Here is a 17,062-nt window from a genome sequence, read left to right as displayed (position 1 = left end):
TGCCCCTCCCCTGCTCATGCTCTCTCTCTCTGTCAAAATTAAATAAACATTAAAATAATTTAAAAAAAAAAGAAAGAAAATTTTTAAATAGCAGAAAAGTGTATGTTTTAAAAATCCTTTGCACATGGAAAATTGCTACAGTTTAAGACCTAGTCTAGGGGCGCCTGGGTGGCGCAGTCGGTTAAGCGTCTGACTTCAGCCAGGTCACGATCTCGCGGTCCGTGAGTTCGAGCCCCGCGTCGGGCTCTGGGCTGATGGCTCAGAGCCTGGAGCCTGCTTCCGATTCTGTGTCTCCCTCTCTCTCTGCCCCTCCCCCGTTCATGCTCTGTCTCTCTCTGTCCCAAAAATAAAAAAAAAAAAATAAAAAACGTTGAAGAAAAAAAAAAAAGACCTAGTCTAAGAATAGTTTAAGAATAACTATTATAAAGTCATTCTGATATATATCCATATATTTAAGTATAATCTATCTGCATAAGAATTACAAATGTGTTCATATCTTTAAAATGATATAAATTTGTGTTCCAACTGGAATATTAACTAACTGCTGAATTGAAGCTCCCAATGTCTCCCTTTTTCACAGTGTGTGAACAGGCAGCTTTTCAAAACAGAAAGCCATTATCTTTAAAGAAAACTAAGCAAGTTATGTTTTCAAACCACAGTGTCGGGAACATATAAAAGAGACTGATTCTCGGGAAAAAAAGGCCTGAGAAGAGCAGCCTCAAAGAATTCCAGGCTCTTTGAAAAAACCGTGTGATGCCTTTAGAAGCGTACCTCCATTTCATTTCTTTGCGGTGGCTCTTGCTACCAACAAGTTCCTCCGAGGCCACCTTCTTTCTTCTCCCCAGAGAGCGAAAAATTTAGGGTCTGTCCAGACTGAGACACTTTTCTCTCCCCTTTCATTCAGAGGTCTGTTTCCTTATTTAATGGGTGTGTTTCCAAACCCATATCAGTTCTCTTCTCACAAGATTGCAGGCAGGAGACAGCCTGAAGCCTGCGGCTGTCACCATGTCTTGAACAGAATATGCTCCACAGATTCCCAGACTGCATCTCTCATAAAACTCTTTGAATAAAATATGTTCTCAAAACATTTGAAATTACCTTTCAACAAAATTCTATGTGCAGCCTAACATGATATGATAGCAATAGTACCCCTACCTATATTTCACCCTTTAAATCTTAAATCAAAGAATTGCAGAGCAGTGCTGAACTGTGCTTAGCAACACAGTTCTTACCGTTTCTTAATGGTCTTCTACTGCATTTGGTACCACGTATGCACACGGAATTGAACTCTTTAAAAAGAGTGGACTTGATCTGTGCCTTGTAGTTTGAGAGGTCTGGCAGTAGGGCCTCTCTTTGTATCAGATACAGTGATTGCTAGAGAAGTTCTGTCTAGAAAATGCAATTATTTCTGCAGTTGGATTAAGAAAACTTCACCAATGCCAGGTTCCTTCATATTTGGGGATACTTTACAATTCTCAATCATTACTGTTTCTCAGAAGCTATTTTGTTTGTAGCAACATCGGAAAGGATGTTACTAGATCATTAGTAACTTTCTCTTTAAAAAGGTATAATAAAAGCAAGTACAATTATTCAAATTCAACAAATAGTTGTGGAGCACCTACTAGGTGCCTGGCATCGCATTTCGCGCAGGGATGAAAACTGTAACTGGCTCTGTGGTTACTGTCGTTTGTAACAGAGGCCAGAGTGTGCTAACGATTCACTTCTCGTGCAGATCTCTCTGATTTTACAACTAATTCGCCCTGCAATGTGCCACTTCTCTGAAGGGCTATTACCACAAGGTTCTTCTTCGTGTACTTTCTTTCATCCACCTATAAGTACTCCATTGATTTATTCCCTTGCCCAAATTCCATTAGTCCTTTGTATTTTGATTCTAAGAGACGGGAAACTAACAGGCAAAAGGCATTACAGAAAATACTTCCTGCCATTATGCACTTACAATTATCAGTCAATGGCATTCCAGAAAGATCTATCCCTCTGAAAAGAGCCTGACCATTTTTTTTTTTATCTTTGTTTATCATCTTGCCTCTGCATGAAGCCATTGTGTGGGTCTTGTTGTTTTTGTGGTTGTGGATATATGAGCAGGTACTTTAGATAATTGGTTGCTTGTGAATATCAACTAGCAACGATATGGTGGATGGGTCTGGAAAGCCCACAGAAAGGTTTCTAAATTCTGACAGAAGCTCTTGGAAGAGTTTTCCAAATTTCTGCTAAATAATTCTCTTTTTGTAAAGTTTATTTATTTATTTTGAGAGAGAGAGAGAGAGAGAGAGAGAGAGAGAGAAAGGGGGAGAGAGAGAGAGAATCCTAAGCCGGCTCCACACAGTCAGCGAGAAGCCCAACGTGGGACTTGAACTCATGAACCATGAGATCATGACCTGAGCCAAAATCAAGGGTCAGATGCTTAACCAACCAAGCCACCCAGGCGCCCCTCTGCCAAGTAATTCTTACATGCAGTGATACACTTGGGCATTCACAAAGGAAATGCACATTTCATTTGACAATATTTATAAATCATATTAATTTTCTGGAACAAACTTCAATATAGAAATCTATCCCTATCTGAGAATAAGTTTCCCCTTTTGCTGAGGAAGGAACAAAAAGCAATTGTAGTTTAGAGGATAATTTAGATGAGACATGTCTGCTGCAAGTTCCCATGTGTCTCCTCCTTCAAGCAGCTTTGCTCTGCCCTGGGTTTCTGCAGCTTTGCTCTCATTGATCTCCTACCTCTCAGTCGTCCTGGTAAGATCCTTTTTTCTGATCACATTTTAAATGCTGATGCTCTCTAGGGCTTTTTTCGCTCTATCTGCTTTCTCTACCTGATCCACAACAGCTTTAATTGCCATCTGTCTCTGATGGATCCAAACCTCAAAACTCTCTAGATATAGATACATAGATACATATATCTGTCTATTAGAATGTCCCACAGGCCCCTCAAACTCAACAGAGCCAAAAATGAACTCATCATCTTCCCCACCCAAAGATGCTCTTCTTCCTCTGCTTCAGAACAATGTATTCATTCAACAATTAAGCACTACTCTGTGCCAGGCACCACGGATAAGGCAGCGAGCATGAGCTGGCAGCCTCCATTCCAGGTCAGTAAAAAGGTGCACCGTTCACTGAGCAGCCCAGTCTGGTTACCTGGGGAAGATTCCATCCCTCTCTCTCTTCCCCTCTCCCTCCACCTTGGCAGCAAGTGCACTATGCCCTGAGTATTCCAACCCCTGAACCGTATCCCCTTTCCTCTGCATCCCCACTGGCACTCTTAGGGCCTCATGTCTTCTCGCCTCTACTGCTGCAACACCTTCCCGAGTGGTTTTCCTATCTCTCGTCTGACCCTCTCTACTGATGCCAGGATATTACCAGACACATATCTATTTGTTCAGTCTCTCCTCTACTTAAAATTCCATAATTGTCAGGATAACAGGTCTTACTTTAGTCCATAAAGCTTTTCATGTGATTTCTGTGATGTGATGTGATTTCTGACTTTCCATGGATCTTTCCAACCCCCGCCTCCTCCAACCTCCCCTCCTGCCACAGCTCCTGTGCACCATTGGCTCTGTCTATATGAAACCACTCTGGGTATCATGCAGGTCACACAAGGGTCACCTGGGTGGCTCAGTTGGTTAAGCGTCCCACTCTTGGTTTCAGCCCAGGTAATGATCTCACAGTTTCATGAGTTCAAGCCCTGAATCGGGCTCTGGGCTAGCAGCTCAGAGCCTGCTTAGGATTCTCTTTCTCCCTTTCTCTCTGCCCCTGCCCCACTTGCACTGTCTCTGTCTCTGTCAATAAATAAATAAAACTTAAAAATAAAAAAGCCGGTCCCATGATTACACACTTCTGTCTTTTACCTATGCTTTTTTGTCTGCTTAAAATGCATATAAACATCTTCTACCTTTTATCTGTATCTTCCAAATTCAACTCAAGCATCACCTCTTCTGGAGAGGTCTCCAAATCTCTGGTCCAATTTGGAAACTCTCCTTCTGTGTACATAACACTTATCACACTGCATTGTATTTATTACTGGTGGTATTTATTTGCCTGTCTCCAACACTAGCCTATAAGCTTAGTGACCTTATTTAATTTTGTATCTTCATGCCTAATGCAATCTTTGGCATATGATATATGCTCAATTAAAGTTTCTTAAACAAATGAATTTGTTGAGCACTCACTGTATGCCTGCAGGACATCTAATTGGTGAATGTGAAGTAGAAGATTTACACATTATCTCATCTGACCACACCGCTGTAAGATTTTATTCCCTCTATTTGATAGATGAGGCTTTTATGATCACTCAGCTTGAATGATGTAGAGGTGGGTATTACCCAGGTCTGTGCTGCATCTCTATCTTATGGCACCGTAATTAAAAGGAAAAAATTGTAAAAACAATTTAAATACACACACACACACACACACACACACACATAATCACACCCCCTCCCCCCCCCCCCACAAGTTGCTGTTATAGGCTTCTGGATTATCTCATTTCATCTGGCTCTAAGTTCTGTTTGATATAACATCAGGTAATCAAATCAGTCTTCAGTTAAGAGACCAGATCAATAAATATACATACTTAGCAAAATTTGTTCCATAAAATATATCTATGCTCACTGCTTCCCCTCCCACCCCCACTCAACTTTTTTCTCATTCTTCTTCTTCAGTCTTTCTAATGATGTTTAAAGGCAAAGAGAAGGGGCACCTGAGTGGCTTAGCCTGTTAAGTGACCGACTTACGTTCAAGTCATGATCTCACGGTTCATGGGTTCGGGCCCTGGATCGGGCTCTGTGCTGACAGCTCAGAGCCTGGAGCCTGCTTCGGATTCTGTGTCTCCCTCTCTCTCTGCCCCTCCCCTGCTCACGCTCTGTCTCTCTGTCTCTCAAAAATAGACATTAAAAAATGAAAAACAAATAAATAAATAAAGGCAAAGAGAAAAGATGGTCCCAGAATCAGAAGTGGCGTGGGCCCTAAGCATCACCGGGTGTTTGTTTTACAGATAACGGCGACTGTGACTGCGGCGAGTGCGTGTGCAGGACGGGCTGGGCGGGCGAATACTGTAACTGCACCACCAGCACCGACTCCTGTGTCTCAGAGGACGGGGTGCTCTGCAGCGGGCGAGGGGACTGCATCTGTGGCAAGTGTGTTTGCACGAACCCGGGGGCCTCTGGACCCACCTGTGAACGTTGTCCTACCTGTGGCGATCCCTGTAACTCCAAACGGTAATGTCTCAACTTCCCTTGGTCTCTTTACTCGGACCTCATATTGCTTTTGGTGGGTTTGTTCTCTGAGCATCCGCCCAAATACACAGACCCACAGGGCCCCTGTGATCGTCAACCTGGAACGTCAGTGTCCGACTTGACTCTTTCTTTGTCCTGCTTATCCAGGACCACAGTGTCACTCACACTCCTGCTAGAAACAAGCCTGGGGAAGCTGAGCTGATGTCCCACACTGATAACATCAGGTGGCCTTTCACTTACAATACCAGCCACACAGAAGGAATACCCTGGAGGTAGACTGAGGACATCCACATTCAGTACCTTTTCAGGGAAAACAGACAAGCTTCTTTCTTATCTAGAAGTTTAAAGCTTGACCTTCCTGATTCATTCCTATCTATAGACTCGTGGAGGCAAAAAGGCAGAAAGAGGATCTTGGCTTTCCATTTCTTCCCTCTTCTTTACCTCTCGTGCCTTTTGGCACCTCCCTCTGGTTGTCATTCTACACAGCTATTGTGTTTTGTATTTTCTTTTATACCAGATGAACAACAACAACAACAACAACAACATGTTTTTGTTTTCCAGTAAAAAAAAATCTATTCCTTTGGTTGCTAGCTAACTTCTTCATGGGTAGCAGGGGCAACATTTATAGGTCAAACAAAGCAAGTCTCCAAATGGGCTGTGTGATGACACTGCAGAATATAATTTATTATACAGTGAACACTGCTTAAGCAGTTCATAGTTTCGTTAACTCAGTACCCAACATGGTAACATTTGCATTTCCAGTGTAAACTAAGTAAGCAAATCAATATTCACTCAGTGACTCCTCACCATTCAGGTGTCAAAACTTCTCTGTCACTGTGCCTGGACATATGCCAAGAGATGTGTGGGGACATAGTTAGGCTTAGTTGAACGGAATTAAATGTAAAACGTCCTTTCAGGATGTTTCTCCCGTTATTTATCTGCTTTACCTTCTCTGTAAACATGATTTAATTTAAATCTGGTTTATATAATGTGAAATTAACAAACCAGGTAGTTTGAATTTGAGGGATCAGGTAATCTCCTTGGTGTTTATGTTAGCTTTGAGTGTTTACATTAGCTTTGAGATGTGTCCATTCTTCCATTTATTCATTCATTCATTCGTTTATCAAATAGATATTAAGTACCTACTGTTCACCAAGGGCACATAATGATGACTGAAACAGTTATAGTTCCTGCCATACCAGGTGCTAAGAATCTAGTGGGGAAGACAGACATTTTTTAAAGTAATTATAATGATATCTGAGCTGACAGCTACAATAAGGGATATAGAGGGGACTGTGGCACTATATGGCAGGCCTACCACCCTAGCTTGGGCAGACATCAATGAGACATACAAACGGTAGAGGTTTTAAGGGTTTCCACAATGTCCAGCAGACCCCTGCAAAGCCACTTTAAGTAAATATATAACCTAGATAAATGCAATATACTTGCGATGCAAAGGCAATTTCCAGACAAGACTTCTCTCCCCACCCCCACGTAAACTGCTGCTTCTTAGCCCTTCCTACAAAGGAATTCAGAGGTTTGCACTGTAAGAGAACTAACTGGCAGGAGTCAGGGAAGGCTTGCCTAGGGCACTGCAGTTTCAACTGATACTGAGGGAAACACTGGTGGCACGGCTGTGGGGAATGTTTCCAGCACTTACAAGAGCGTACATTTGCATGGCCTGGGGAAGAGAGAGAGGCAGGATGATGAGTGCCCATAGTAAGAGAACTTTGGCTGTTTTGGATTACTCCATACAGAATCTGGTTATAAAGTGATTTTTAGCACAACATTAATTCAGAGTCTGAGTTTTACTCTGCTGTGGAGACATCATTAGAGAAGCTTAATTCCTGGGCTATGTTCTTAAAAATACACTTTTCTGTAAGTAGAGTTCGTTTATTAAAAAGCCCACATTAATGGGGACCCAAGCTATAACCCCAGCTTTTGAAAATATGCCTATAAGGCTTAGACTCATTCAAAATAGCTACAGACAAGTGAATCTTTGAAATAGCCTTTCATGACATGTATGAATTCTTAGAATTCTTCTCAAAACAGATGATTTCTGTTAAGAAATTAAAACTTTGTTTAGTCATGAATCATATTTTAACAGCATAAACCTTTCCCAGGAAAATGTAAAATGAACAACAACCACCAAAAAAAACCCAACAAAACCCTAAATCAAACACCAATATAAGTGTGTCTTATTATTGGGGTTGTTTGTTTGTTTGTTTGCTACTTAACAAATCAGAAACAATTATTAGAGATAAATGAGGATAACAGCTACTGTCAAGCCTGGTTCAGGAAACACTGATTACTAAGTGGAATCAGAATAAAGCAGTTTCCTCTTGAACATCACTCAAATATCTTTCTGAAAGTAACAAAAAGCAACATCCTTTATGAGACACTCCTACGTCATGAGCCATAGTAACAGCATTAAACCATTAAAGCAATAACCCAGCTACATATCTGTTTTCCAACAACATGAACTGATAAACTCTACTGAATAATGTTCACAGGAGCTGCATTGAATGTCACCTGTCTGCCGATGGCCAGGCCCGAGAAGAATGTGCTGACAAATGCAAACTAGTTGGTGCGACCATCAATGAAGCAGAAGGTTGTACTTGTCTCCAGTTGCTTTCTTTTTCTTAACATAGGTTTTGAGAACAGAAACGCCGTGAAGTGCTTTTCAGTAACTCAATCTCATTTGAACCAGGGCATTAGTTCAACACTAGTTTTGTTGTTGTTGTTGTTTTAAGTTTATTTATTTTTTGAGAGACAGCGGGAGAGGCAGAGAGAGGGAGAGACAGCATCCCAAGGAGGCTCTGCACTGTCAGCGCAGAGCCTGACACGGGGCTGGAACTCACGAACTGTGAGATCATGACCTGAGCCAAAACCGAGAGTCAGATGCTTAACCGACTGAGCCACCGAGGCGCCCCAGCGGCATTAGGATTTAAGAGTAAATGCATTCCGTAAGGCTAAAAACATGATGGCTTGGGATACAAGCAATTTAAAGTCATAGCTATTCTATTTGGCTTCAGCTCTGTTGGCAAGTTCACCTCTGCTTCACAAAAAACAACTGCAGAGAATTCCAGAATGCTATGTTTTTAATTAGAAAAGAAGAAAATTTGAAAAACAGCTAAATGTTAATAATCTCTTAACCTGAAATCATCCTCTATCATCTGATTGCCCTATTTGAAGACTGGACAAGGCAAAGTATGATATGGGTTTCCTGAGAGCAAGCCTCAGGCACAAGGCAGTTTCTGGTTAGTAGCCGTTTATTCCTCCACCCCTTCTCTGTGCTTTCTGAACATGAGTGTTACATGGCCACCCTTAATTCCCTTTTGCCTCACCCCCCCAAAACAAGAAGGGCCTGTTATCTTTAACTGCTAAGCAAATTCTGCTCTTGCTTTCACCTGTCATTTTAAAATTTAATTATTTAAAACAAAATTCTTTTTAAAGGCAAAATGTCATCTCAAATACTTAAATAGTTTGTATTTTAGCTGGCAAGGCCATTTAAACAAATAATTTGTAAAGAAGATGCCTGACTCCTCCTGAAGGGCCAATCTAGGGGGATTAGTTTTTCCATCATCCCAAGCTCTCTGCATTCCCATCTTGCTCAGGCAGAACCGCTCGCTGCCCTACACACATGAGAGCAGTGACCAAGATGTATCTCAGGCGAAGTGCAATAATCAAGACAACTTATGACACTCTAGGATACATATCTTGAAGAGACAGAAATAAATAAATTAATTCATTTCCAAAGAGGAATAAGTTAGTGGCATTTATTGTTTTGAAAATTACCTACATTGTTTCAAAATTGAGATTTCTGACTGTGCACAGTTGAATATGCCTGGACGGAGGAGCATGATTAGTGCTCATAAAACTCCTCTTCTGTTCTTTTCTGGTGACTAAAGATAAATATGCCGAATAGCTATAAATTGGACAAGATGGTGTGTACCTTACACTAATACTGAAAGCAGGATGCAGTAAAAGCACTGAGGAAAGTAACATTTGTGGACCGTCCACATTAGTAACTAGTTCAAAGTCAAAGCATATCCCCGGGCTTCATTTCACAGCAAACAGTTGAGATATTTAGCAAGTGTTTCTAAGAAATGGCTAAAAATTGCAGAAAAATGTCCTGCAAATTACTAGAACACCATTCACCAGCAGCATGGGAAATCTAATGTGCTAAGGGGAAAAAAGGAATAAACCTTGGAAACATGTAAGTCATGAACAGAGTTGCTATATTTAAATACACAGTTTTCAAGTAATTATCATAAATTCTTGGATTTCAGAGGAACACTGGGCCTCAAGTGGCATTTAAAATATTTGCATTATTCTTTTTGTGTAATTAGATAAATTATCTTCAAAATAGGGGAACATAATTATTTGTAACTCAGAAACTGAAAATATTAATTGGATTTCTAATACCATTTAAGGCACTAACCTTGTTGAATTTAAGAGAAAAAACATATTTGTCAGCCTGTGAATTAAAAAGTTACTTTTCTGGGGTGCCTGGGTGGCTCAGTCTGTTGAGTGTCCAATTCTAGATTTTGGCTCAGGTCATGATCCCAGGGTCGTGGGATCAAGCCCCATGTCAGGCTTTGCACTAAGTGTGGAGCCTGCTTATGATATTCTCTCTCTCTCTCTCTCTCTCTCTCTCTCTCTCCCTCTTCTCTCTCTCTCTCTCTCCCCCTTTACCCCTCCCCTGCTTGTGTGCTCTCTCTCTAAAATAAAAAACAAAAATAAAAATTTAAAAGTCACTTTTCTAATGAGACTTCTATGAGTTCTATTTCAACTTATGCAGTTATGTCATTGATCACATCACCTTGAAATTATCATCATGTATTTGCTCTCACATAGGGTCTTCTCTCAGCCCCACCTTTTCCCAACAAGGATATGGAGAGTAAAGTAGAAGAGCAAAACTTTATAATCCAAATACATCGTTCCTCAGCTCTGCTGTGGGGACTTGTGTGAGCATTTCTAAAGACATGTGGCTTAACTTTACTCATTCCATTTTACTGAAAGACCCTTTTTAATCTACCCCAACATTCAGGTACTCAGAGCATTATTACTCAAAGTGTGTTCCATGAGAACACTAATTCTAAAAGTGTTGAATGGAAAATAGCATCCACAGTCATATAAATTTTGGAAATGGGGAGCTAAGCTTTTTGTTTATTTTGCGACTCCTGAAAAATTATGCACATTATATTAAATATGCATTGTGAATTTTCAGGAGAGGCATAGAAGGAATTGGAGCAAGGAAGGATTCCCAAACTTGTTTGACCACAGAACCCTTTTCTTTTTCCTTGGGAAACTGTTTCTCTGAGAACTACTGACCCAGCCCCAAAGCACAGGTCCTAAACACATAGGTGTCTTAATTCAGTGGTACAGATGGTTTATATTTCTATATCCTTCCTGGACCTTCCCGGATGCTGGCCTCCTCACCCCCATTCTCACATTTCTTCCTTTTCTAAGTATAATTTCATGGACTGCCCGAGACCTTATTTTCATTGTATTATTCTGGAGCAGCACTGCTGGCACTTATAAAGGAGAGTAAAAAAGAAAGGTCTATTTCTTAATGAACAACAAAAGAAAACCTTAGCAGCTAATTATGCAAATCTTCAGCCCAAGCTGGACTCTTTCACTGCACATTCAATAATGCCATTTTAATACCCAAACACTACAAAACTGGCTAAATCTAGTCATAACAGTCATGAAAAGGAGTGGTGAAGTAATTAAAGCAAGAAGGGAGTCATGACGCAAAGGTCATATTAACAGTTCCATTAAAAACTTAAATAATCCTAGTGAAGTAAATTAAGCCTCCCTGTGCTTCAGTGTAGCTATTTAAAAGAAAATAAAAGAGCAAGATTAATATTACTGAAAGGAGTATTATAAGCTATCCACATATTTTCTACCTTAGAATAAAATGTTCCGTTAAGTAAACTTGGGAGGAAGAGTGGTTGTGCACAGTCATGGTGGAGAGGAGGAAGGGGAGAAAAAACACTCTAACAAGAAAAAGCATATTCTCCAAGACTTCATGAATTCTAGTTAATTGGAGTGGTTTGGTAGGAGGACATGTGGTAAAGGTTATCTAAAAATGACCAAAGTATGAATTATATATGCAGTGCTATTGCATGAAATAAATGCAATAAATAAATCCCAGGTGATTTACATGATCATAAACATTTGGGAATGACCAGATGAGAATGATTTATAATTCGACTTCTTAATATTCTTATGTAAATAGATGCTTCTAATGGCTTCAAAAGCAATTTTTTCACTTAAATTTATCATCTGAAATCTTATTAATAATGGTAAATGTTTTACTCATTCCTTTTTTTCCATAGATAATATGAGCATTCTTCTTATCGACCCTGACGTGAGGTTTTCATCTTATAAATTAAATGCAAAACCAACTTAATATCTTCCTTCCTGTGGCTACAGCATTGTTGAACAAAAAATAGCATATTATTTACTTTGTTAGAATCAGAGGAACACATGTAGATTCTATTTTGTTAAAGCTCATGTTTAAGCTAATGGGAAAAGTTATAGATCTAGCAAGAGTATGTCTAAGGTTATCTGAGACTGTCCCAGTTTCAATATTCTGACTCACTGTGTCATCATACACTAATATTGGATCATATGTCAAAATTTTAGGTTAAAAGAAAACATTTGTTCCATTTACAGGTTTCTGAAAAAAAGTTTTTGTATCATTTGTATCAAAAACAATATCATTACAAAGTCTCCAACTTAGAAGATAGGAGAATTTTAAGCAAGATTTTTTTTTTAATTTGGAAAATGCTACATAATTTTGGCATAGATACCAAACCTCTAAAACTTCTGATAAATGGCACTAACATCTTGGATTGACCATTTTACTATATTTTCAGTTTCTGTATGACATTCATTTTCTGCCTCTTGAATAAGCTCAATAAGAGTTTATTTGAAAAAGATTTGAAGAAAACTGGATTACGTTTGTTTTTTAAACTAAAAAGGGGGGTTATACTGAATAGTAGGCAAACTGTCAACTGGGTTCCTTTTAATCTGGGGTTTACTTTCATCCTACTAGTCCCTGAGCACATAAGACTTCAATGGCCATTTCCTGATATTAATGTATATTTACTGTTGTGACAATACATGACCATCAACTTGACTGTGGGAAAGGCCCCCTTAGAAGTATCAGTATCAGTTTGGGCTGTGCAGTCTTTTTCTGAAATGTAATCTAGGCTTCCTCCCAGATGCTCGCAGCCAAGAGGAACATACAGCCCTCTCAATGCCACAATCAAGGCCATTCTATTCCCAAAACATCTAGGCATACCTGCCTTCAAGTACTTTCACTCTATTGAAATCCTGCTCCCATTAGTTTGATAAGTGCATTTGATGGTCAGTACTGATTGACCACACCTGGAACTGTTCTTCTGGAACATGAGTAGAAACTAAAACCTCAGTGGTGGGAAAAATCCTATGTCCTTTTGATTCCTATTCTGCAATGTCAAAAATTCTTATTTGCATATTAAAACTCAATGCCACTTTGCTTTAAAAATAATCTCTTTTGGAATCTCATTTAATCTAATGAATGACTCCTTTATCTGCAGATTTTTCAAAGGATAGTTCTGTTCCCTGTTCTCTGCAAGGAGAAAATGAATGTCTTATTACATTCCTAATAACTACAGACAATGAAGGGAAAACCATCATTCACAGCATCAATGAGAAAGGTGGGTGGCATGACTTCTATTGTCAATGATAAGTGATACTACATGGGGGAGGAGGAAACAACCAGAAAGACACTTGGGGTAGCTTTCCACGAAAGGCATTTCCAGAATTTTGATGGAGTGCTTCTACTTTCCCAGGGATTGAAATATACCTGTTGAGAGGTTTGATATGGTCCAATGTCTGTTACTTAGACCACAAAACATGATGAGCGCATTTGTACCAACCATCATCTCCCCAAAAGCTGGCTGAGGGTTTGTAGAAAGATGGACTGACTGAATGCAATGTAAGCAAAAGGTGTATCTTTAAGAAAGGCTAACAGGGAGGAGCATAATACTCTAAAAGGATGAGATTTGCATCAGGCAAACCTTGGTTCAAATCCTGCTCTAACCACTTAAGAGCTGCTTGACATTCTGGAAGATACTTGCCTCTGAGTCTCCTCATCTGTAAAATGGGAAAAATAATAGTACCATCTTCTAAGGGTTGACTCAAAGATTAAATGGAATAATGCATATAAAACATGTGCCAATTCATAACCTACAACAATGGGTCATTGAGTCAGAAAAGACATGAAACATCAAATGAAGAAGAAAGTGATCCACAAAGGAAGTCAGGGTCCTTAGCTTCTTAGGTTTTCAACACACCAGCTCATGGAGTTTGTTTAGGACCTGGGAAGCTCTCAAGTAAAAATCTCAAAAATCTCAGAGAGAAGTTTATATTGGATAGAAAAGAAAATAGTGGAAAAGGTACTTTTGTCCAGAAGTTTTAAATTTTAGTGAGTATCAGACTCACCTGGGGAGCTTGCTAAACTGCCTGCATCCTGAGTCAGCAGGTGTGATGTGTGTCCCAGGACTCTGCATTTTAAGACTATTCTGCTACAGATGGCTTCCAGACCTCCCTGCCTGCATTCTTAGATATTCACAAGTGCCTCACCTTTTTTGTCTTCAATTAATGACGTGTTCCTAAATCTTTCTGGCAGAAATGACACCTGCATTAAATCAGATCGCTCCAGCTCTCGTCAGCAACCTCTTCCTCCTCCTACCCCCAAAAGCGTGGAGCCTAAGTTCTGCCCCAGACAACAGCAGCAAGGGAAGGCTAGCAGGCAGATGTATTTTGTTGTGTGTGCTTGCTTATCAGTGTGTCAACAAAATAGTAACTCCTAAATTTGAAACCAAGGATATCAAACTGCCATCACTAAAGTGTGTAAAAACGAAAGCAATACCAATGTAACCAAAAAATAAGTTCAAGATACTATAAACCAACCAAGAAAACATGATTAGAAAAATACCACAGTATAGTATTAGGGGTCAAGGGGAGGCAGAAGTCAGCACAATACAAGATACAAGAGTATGATTGTGACCTTGGCCTTGAAGCTCAGGTGGGCAGAGTGCACCTGGAGACTTGCTCTTGAAAATCTCCTATGAATCAACTTCTTTGAAATGCATATATAAAATGCTTTGTAGAGGCCATTAGTTAATGAAATTTAAGGTGAATCCTGCTGCACAAAGAATTACTTAGTACAAAAAACCTGGCTCCTCATTATGTGTTTTATAAAGCCAGATTCACGAACTACATCCCCCCAACCCTCTACTTGTAACCATGGCAGTGGCTTTAGCAAGTTCTCGTGAAATATAATATTGATTCCATTGGAAAAATGAGTTTTAAGCAACAAAAATGAACTTCCAGAATTGTCTTTAATTCAGGGGCTTTTGTATCTGGTAGGTTTGATTTTTATTTTGAGTGTGTGTGTGTGTGTGTGTGTGTGTGTGGGGGAGAGAGAGAGAGAGAGAGAGAGAGAGAGAGAGAGAGAAACATGCCTTTGGCTGACAAATACCCCCTCATTACTGAACCATTGGGTTTGTGTGTGTGTGTGTGTGTGTGTGTGTGTGTGTGTGTGTGTGTGTGTGCTTCCACACAATCTGAGTGGCACATAAACATGACGTCCTTCTGAAAGCACTCAGACTCCCTGATGACTTTTTATTAAGGCTTTTTATTCTCCCTATGCTTTTGTAGTAGCGAAAAGTGAGGGGAAAATTACCTCCCTGAGGCTTAACAGAAGTCACCTGACAGCTGCAAAGATGCTTCTCCCTGGCAATATTCATGTTCCTAGGTAGGCCCCGAGCTTCCAGGGGCCCTGAGGGCAGAGTCTGCCCTGGAATCTGCAGGCCCTTCTCACAGCTATAAGACCAGAGAATCCCATGGCTGGGGATCAGAGGCAAGGATAGAAAGGAGGAAGTGGATGCTAAGGATTCCCACAGCCCTACAAACAGATTTAAATAGAAACCAAGTGAACAGTCAGTATCAGGGTGTGTGTGGATGTAGGGATAGCTTTGCCTATCTTTTTTCTTCCATCTGGAAAAACTTTCAGGGGATAAGAGCCAGTCAAGAAATGACATTTGAGGGACACCCGGGTGGCTCAGTCGGTTAAGCGTCCGACTTCGGCACGTCATGCTCTTGAGGTCTGTGAGTTCGAGCCCACATCGGGGTCTGTGCTGACAGCTCAGAGCCTGGAACCTGCTTCCGATTCTGTGTCTCCCCTCTCTCTCTGCCCCTGCCCTGCTCATGCTCATGCTCATGCTCATGCGCTGTCTCTCTCTCCTTCAAAAATAAACATATATGCAAAAAAAAAAAAAAAAAGAAATGATATTCAGGAGCCTTCCTGGCAGGGATGTGGGTGTGGATTTTACACCCACAGGTTCCAGCATGGAGGGTCCAGGTCCTTGAAGTCTTGAGAATAGAAAAGGAGGAAGAATCTATTTGCATTTTGAAGAATAGGAATAACAATAACAGTAATACCTCTCATTTACTGAGCCCATACTAATGCCTTATGCCAGGTATAGTTCTATATGTTTTACACGCATTAATTCTTTTATCCCCCTCATATAACAACCATGTAAAGCAAGTATTGCTATTATTTCCGTTTTACAGATAAGGAAATTGAAGCAGAAAAGTTTAAAAATGTGTTAGGTCTTGCAGCAATTAAGTACCAGTGCTGGTTGGGGAGTTCTGGCAGGCTGGCTTAGAGCCCAGGCTCCTAACTCCTGTGCGATACTGCCTCCCACTGGCTGTACGATCATAATAAATACCTGACTCCCCAAAATATGTTACATCAGCATCAATAGAAAGGTCATGCAAACCACACATGGAATTTAAAATTTTCGAGTAACTGCACCAAAGAGTCAAAATCTGGTGCAATGAATTTCAATCACATGTTTTATTTAATCCAGTCTATCCGAAATATTGTCATTTAGCAATACCCAAACTATTGACGTGCTTTATTGTTTTCCAAACTAAGTCTTCACAATCAGTGTGTATTGTGTACTTACCACACCACCTAATTCAGAAAAGTCATGTTTCCATGCTCGGTTAGCTGCATGTGACAGAGCTAAAAGTTTGGACCTTAGAATTAGGTGGCAGTGGCCAGGACTCGACAGGCAATACTGCACACCGTGGTGGAGATGGCCCTCTTTTCCCACCTAGAAATATGTCTTCAGTCTGAGCATTTCAGGAAAAAACTAAAGAGAAAATATACAGTGGAGATTTCTATTGTGTGATACCTGTCCTGGTACTTGGGCCGAAATCTTTTCTTGAGAAATGTATAATTTCTCAAGGTATAATGTATTCTCAATGTATAAATGTATAATGACTCTAAGTTCTTAAAAAATTGTCTCTGCCAGGCTGTGCCTGTTCCTCCTTTATTTATTCTCTACTGGAGAGCCCTCCTAATTCACATTCTGGTGGCAGGGTCCTAGTAAGCTTCATCTTGCTTTCGGCAAGAACATGCTATGATGCCCCATCCCAAACATTTCATTGTCAAAGATGCAGCTAGTGTATATTCTCACTGACACACACCTCCCACTTTCTTTGCAGGAGTGTTGCTAACCTCTTAGAAGCAGCCATGGTTCATTTGCTGTGCTAGAAACAGTCTTTAGATCTTCATACTGGAGTCGCTATTTCATTAGCTCCTTTACTTATTTCTGCATAATCTCCTTACATGGTTTTTTTGTCCAAAGAACAAAAGTGTCTGAGGCCAAGCATCATGCTGTTGTGGGGTCATTAGTCCTGCTCAAATTCAGATCAGTTATAGATTCTTACCTTGA

The 17,062-nt window shown here is 40.2% G+C and overlaps 1 protein-coding gene across 7 annotated transcripts in view; it reads left to right on the top strand.

Annotated features, from left to right (window-relative positions):
- The window catches only part of ITGB6 (integrin subunit beta 6), a 132,562-nt gene that overhangs the window by 104,380 nt on the left and 11,120 nt on the right, over positions 1-17,062 (top strand). For all 7 annotated transcript variants that reach the window (XM_045033857.1, XM_045033856.1, XM_023259382.2 and 4 more), the window contains 3 exons: positions 5,012-5,234; positions 7,766-7,863; positions 12,848-12,967. In XM_045033857.1, coding sequence (XP_044889792.1) covers positions 5,012-5,234; positions 7,766-7,863; positions 12,848-12,967 — 441 coding nt within the window. The remainder of the gene's footprint in view (positions 1-5,011; positions 5,235-7,765; positions 7,864-12,847; positions 12,968-17,062) is intronic.

The sequence above is a fragment of the Felis catus genome, chromosome C1 (assembly GCF_018350175.1).
Source record: "Felis catus isolate Fca126 chromosome C1, F.catus_Fca126_mat1.0, whole genome shotgun sequence".
Taxonomy (NCBI): Eukaryota; Metazoa; Chordata; class Mammalia; order Carnivora; family Felidae; genus Felis; species Felis catus.
The sequence above is the reverse complement of the archived record's forward strand: the minus strand, read 5'-3'. Positions and strand labels throughout refer to the sequence as shown.